This window comes from Dioscorea cayenensis, chromosome 17 (assembly GCF_009730915.1).
Source record: "Dioscorea cayenensis subsp. rotundata cultivar TDr96_F1 chromosome 17, TDr96_F1_v2_PseudoChromosome.rev07_lg8_w22 25.fasta, whole genome shotgun sequence".
Taxonomy (NCBI): domain Eukaryota; kingdom Viridiplantae; phylum Streptophyta; class Magnoliopsida; order Dioscoreales; family Dioscoreaceae; genus Dioscorea; species Dioscorea cayenensis.
This window is the reverse complement of record NC_052487.1, coordinates 8,348,137-8,354,191: the sequence shown is the minus strand read 5'-3', so window position 1 is coordinate 8,354,191 and position 6,055 is coordinate 8,348,137. Positions and strand designations below refer to the sequence as shown.

Genomic DNA, 6,055 nt, shown 5'->3' with positions numbered 1-6,055 from the left:
AACAACGTTCGTAGATTTCGATTCTACGAATGTGCATAGATGATCAAACTATATATGCGTATTTACTCAGCATAGACAGAAGTTCCCATATTTTTATGTGTAAAAATTTTGCTTGCTTGCGATCAAGTATTGTAATTATATAGACTTATTTTTTTAAATTGCAATTTTTAAATTTGGCAAGGACATAGTTAAATCTTTTCATTATTTTTTTTTTATTTTTTAACATTAGCAACTTAATTGGCAACTTAAATAAAACAAATTAATTTTAATTACTTACTATTATCTTGTAGACCAGTTAAATAATATCTATTATTAATCTATTAAAATGGAGTCAAAGGATAAAGAGTGAGTAATAATTATTAGTCTGATCCAATTTTAAACAAAATTTAAGTTTTAAGTTTGAATTTTTTAAATATATTTTTTAATATATTTTTTGGAGGAGTGGATATTTGGTTATCGTGGGTATCCCTCTCTATTTTTTTTAATAAATGTGGGTGAACATTAATTTAATTTTTAAGTTAAGAAAAAATAAACAATTAATTTTTGAGTTAAGAGAATACCAACTCTATTGTAAAAAATAAAATACTATTAACTCTTTTTTTTTAGGAGTGATCCTTAGTTATCAGGTTTGTTCATTTTTATTATGATACTTTATAATTTAAAATAAATTAATATTGCCCCTGACATCTATTGGCTCATTTTTATTTTTTTATTTTATATTTTATATTTTTGAAAGCTAAGGGAAGACACTACTCAAAAGTCCCAATACCAATTAAATTTATCTCACTTAAAAAAAATATACAAATAACAATACTTCATCCTCATTCTTCACCTTGAATAAGAAGAGAACCAAAAAGTTCCTGCCGTAAGAATATTTATTGAATTGATCAATGTAAAGTCACTATGTGACGGATGAATCAAATCAAACACCAATACTACACATTACAAACTACATAATTTTCCCCTCTAAATGAACCTAACCAAAAGCTAGCCACAGGACTAACTATATAAATAATCGAATAATTTTCTTTCTTTCATTCATTTTTTTCCTCTTTGTATTCTATATATCTTTAATTAAAGTAATTCATGAGACAAGAGTGGCATACATGAGACTGTTCCAAACATCAGGAAGGCCCGGAACACACCAATGGCTGCAGTCCAAACGCAAGTGAATTCCATTGTATGAAGAAGGGTGTGCATCTTTTCTAAGTTGTGAGAGAGAAGTGATGTCCAAAAGAGACACTGGTTTTGATATGGTCTTCAAGATACTTTTGACTATATCCTCTTGTGGAATTGGTCCTCCTGGATATCTTGATCCCATGAATGGCTCTGTTTCTCCAGCACAACTCTTGGTGGAGGACTCATTCCAATCACTTCCACTGCTTTCCCAACATCACAAAAAAAATATATATATAGAAGATTAGTTACTGACATTATAATTATGTTAAGTTCATATATATTACATATATTGTTTGTTTTTTTACTTTAAAAGATAAAAAGAAATATTACTTACTGATAGTGAGAGGGAGAGACTCCTTGATAAAAGATTTTGGTAGTGTTTGGATTGACAGAAGAGTCCACCCATTTTGCCCAAGTTGTCAATGCCTTGGAGAAAGCCACAGTGCGGTCCATATCTTTCAACATCTTGTTCCCATCTTGAATGAAATCCCATCTTCATTTATATATATATATGTGTGTGTACATAATGTTCATTAATTAGTTATCATCAAATAGATAGTGTAACTTTAGATATATATATATATATACTTACGGTTGGTATTGGCCAGAGCGGAGCCACCAATGCCAAGTGTTGAAGATGAGAAGGTTGGCCTGAAGCCATTGTTTGCCAGCTTGAATGGAATCCAAGTTCAAAACTCTTCCTTCATTTTCAGTGATTATGTCCACCAAGAATGGTGTTCTATAGTACATCACTGTCACATTGTAGTCCTGTGGGAAATAAATTGCCTTTTTAGAGTTTTGGTTTCTCATGAAATGTAGTGTTAATTAGTTCCTGAACTGAGATATTTGGTTGATTTGGTCAAAATGGTACACTTAGTTGCAGTAAAGTTATATATAGAAATATAAATACTAATAAATTATAGATGAGATGGCTTACAGATTAAATCTAAAATAAGATGATATTAAAACAATAGTATAAAATTTAAACTAAGAATGAAAAATATCATTTCTAACATTAATATAAATAAATAGATGCAAATACCAACGACCTCTTGGTCTATTGGTACCAGATCTTTTGCGTTAAATGTTCATATATTTACTAAGAAAATAGGTTCAAATCTTAGTCTATGTAGGGCAAGGGTACAAATAGATTAAAACATTAATTTCTTGTCTATATACACTTTTGGTGTCTTTATCCATTTTATAAAACCCAATTTTATAACTTGTTTATGTTGAGATCATGTCAGCATTGGCATGCACCCCAACCTAATAATCATGTGTTTATTCCTAGTGCCCACTGTCAAATGGTGCTAATTGTTGTTGCTCCTTTCAAATGGGGCATATCACACATGCACATGTTCTTCAACAAAGACTTTTCTTTTTGTTTTTAATTTATTTATAATATATATATATATATTACAATAAAAATATATATTTATATATAGACTAACACGGGATGCCCAATCTATTATTATTATTGTGAATACTCTAGGAAGTATTGTTCACCTTCAAATATAAAGTCTATATAATGAAGAATATTTGCGTAAATTTCGTTCTCTGTTAAATTTCATATATATATATATATATATATATATACACTTTAATGATTAAAATTTGAACTATGAAAACAATAATTAATTAAAATTTTATTATTTTAAAAATAAATAAGATTGATTGCTCTATCTTGAACAAAATCGAAGGGCATGTGGCCCCTTTTAAAGGAAGGGATTTTGCCTAAATAGCTAGATCTCAACAGAAAGGACACATCCTTCACTTTTAATAAGTTAGAGACAACAGTGAACATTCAATGTTCTTCTTTCAAATGAATACAATAATAAATGAAGTTTTCAATCATTGATTAAAGTAATTTCAATATTAATACCACAAATAGATGATTCCAATTAGACATATTACAATATTATGTTTGCATATCTATATATATATGGCATAGCGAACTATTTATTCATATAAATCTCAAATTTTGCTAGAGTTATATCAAAATTTTCATAATTTTTTTATATTGTTAATTTTGTCTATTTATAACCTTTTATGAGTAAAATGAAAATCATAAACCATCTAAAAATGAAATCATCATAATCATTAAATTTGTTTGACTCAAACCTATCTAACCCAAAAAATATAAAACATTTTTTAATGACTCAAAGGAAAAAGAATTATAAAACATCTAAAATATAAATCATAAGTGAAGTAACAGAGGAGAATATATACATATATATACAGTTGAAACTTGATGGTGAACATAAAACTAAACCGATTATTACACATACCAAATTGTTTAAAATTAAAAAAAAAAAATCATAATAACAAAATCATTAAAACTAAACTCTTCTAATCAAACCTAAAACATTATCAAATAAATCACAACTATCATGTTAAAAAATCACGGGTGATTTAGTGGTAACTCATGACAAAGTGTGTTAGGGAGCAACAATTCAAAATTTTATTTCATTAATACTGTTTAATATTGTTCATGCATTGTATATTAGGGTCAAATACTAATCATTGATATTATTTGTTGGTCCTAATATGAATCCTCTATAAAAGGAACAATATGTCACTTCTATACCTCCATGTCCTTTTAACAACGCTTGTTACCTAAGTAATAAATAAATAAATTATGTTTTAAGTTTTCATCTTATCTCATTAGTTATTTATTTTAATTTTATGTGATTGCTTGTGGAGTATTGATTTGAAACCCAAGAAAGAACACAAACATCTTGCTTACAATTTAAGAACACTGAGGTTAATTGTGAACTCTAGAAGGGTAGTAGTGGTCCAAGCAATCAATCAATAGTGTTCAACAAATCATTGGACAAACATTAAAAGCAACTCCAAAGCAAAGCCAGCCATGAAAAATTAAGATCCTTCCCACCAATCATAACAAACCCTCCTCCACATGAATAAAATTGCAAACCTAGACAATAAGAACATCCTAATTAACTACCCTTTTCCCACCATTCATACATCCTACAAACCTAAACAAAAGTTGTTTTCATATGCGTGAAAAGACATGGTCCACATAACATAATGTTTTCTGCAGCTATCTTCTCTGTCTTTCTCACATGCAAGCATCCAATGCTTTCTGAATTCAACATTCAAGATCCTAATTTATTAAAAAACATTTTTCTTTTATTTCTTCTTTTTTTAAAATAAATAAAAAAAAAGAGTAGGTACCTCAAATGTGATGGAGGAGATGGCAACGGTGTCGCCGGAGGGTGTTTTGATGCTGTTCGGTGCCGCCGAGTGTAGCATGCAGAGCAAAGATTGCCATTGATTCAAGCTCAGTGAGTCTCCTACAAACATGATCTTTTTGTTGCTCCACATTCTCAAAAACTCCTTCCCATCAAACCTTTTGTGATATAGATAGGTGTCTTAAGTTTATGTGTTTACTAAATTTTCAATATGGTATCAGAGTTATTGTTTACCTCGGAATGTTACAGGAGCTCGGTTGCCATCTATAATTGAGGTAGTTTTTATCCGGCCGGCCGTATTTTTGGCAGTCGAACTCACGGCGGAGGTGAGGGCAGATCGAAGAGTTGTAGAGAGGAAATGATTCGTCGAAAATCCAACTCCCTTCATACAAATTGCAACTCTGTGAATTAACATGGAATGATAGTAATGCAAGGAATGCAAGGCTGATGAGAGCCTTGAATCCCATTTGAGATGAGGATGATGACAATGGAGGCAAAGAAGGTATTAAAAGGATGGCTTGGTTTTGGATTAGGAAGAGGTTGTTTTCAGTTATCATTTTCATACGGTGGTTGCGCGGAAACGGAATTTGGCTTTCTTGATTGGGGTTTTAACTTGTGGAATGGGAAATATTATTATTATTATTTTTATGTTAACTTAGTTGCATCTGGAAGTAGTTTGTGTTTTAAGTTAATGAAACTAGACATTTTAGAGTATAACTGTGATCCCGCCGTCGTACAAGGGAATGGTATCTATTCATATAGATATATATATATGTATGTGTATTTCCTTTTTTTTTTAAATAATAATAATACTAATAATAATTATTATTATTATTATTATTATTATTATTTAATAGTATTTCCTGACAACATTTTAATGCAGTCACGTTTAAGAGTTTGAAGCTGATTTAACAAGGTGAGACCCTGCTCATAATTTCTGGCAAGGTAGGTGCTATGTCTTCATCTGTTCATTGAAAGTGGGATAGGAATGCGAGATGACTTACGTTTCCAGCAGCTTGACGCAAAATATATACATAAAAAAAATAGATTAAAAAAAAATTAGAAACTCTTAATTGAGGATTAAGAGTTTTAATCGGGAGAAAAAAGAGTTACATTAAAGGGTTATGCTGCTCAAAATTCGAATCACAATAACAAGTAAATCAGTTAAATAATAATCATGGTTGTCTTATTGTTTGCTTTTAAAATAAATCAGATTATTCTTTTTCTTTTTTTATTTAGTTTTCTTGGAAAGTTACATGAAAATTTTAGTTTGAACAAATGTTGAAAATGATTTGATTATGTTGTTAATACACAGTACATTACAGATGCTATGCAGATCTCATACATTTAATTCTTACAAATGGAAAATATTTCCGTTCTATTGACTTCATACATGAAACAATTATTTTCCTCATGGTCCAATGCAGCTCCAGAACAACCGGTGCTGGCATATCAACCAGCCCATCTAAAACCAGTTTAAGTATTAACTCCAACAATAAACAAATAAATAAATAAATAATACCCAGCCCATCTAAACCAGTTGAAGTATTAACTCCAAAAATAAACAAATAAATAAATAAAATGTACCCGCTTGAGATATTCACCAAAATGAATATCTTCAGAAGGCAGAAGGGAACATTTTGGTTTACGGTGGCTCCTTTTTA

The 6,055-nt window shown here is 29.8% G+C and overlaps 1 protein-coding gene across 1 annotated transcript; it reads right to left on the bottom strand.

Annotated features, from left to right (window-relative positions):
* Positions 1 to 799: 799 nt before the first annotated feature.
* LOC120280931 (protein trichome birefringence-like 41) lies at positions 800 to 5,028 on the bottom strand. Its single transcript, XM_039287901.1, has 5 exons — positions 4,626 to 5,028; positions 4,375 to 4,549; positions 1,772 to 1,947; positions 1,514 to 1,672; positions 800 to 1,379 (listed from the first exon to the last, which is right to left on the bottom strand). Exons 1-5 carry the CDS (start codon positions 4,952 to 4,954, stop codon positions 1,085 to 1,087), a joined length of 1,134 nt encoding a protein of 377 aa, XP_039143835.1. The 5' UTR covers positions 4,955 to 5,028; the 3' UTR covers positions 800 to 1,084.
* Positions 5,029 to 6,055: the final 1,027 nt, after the last annotated feature.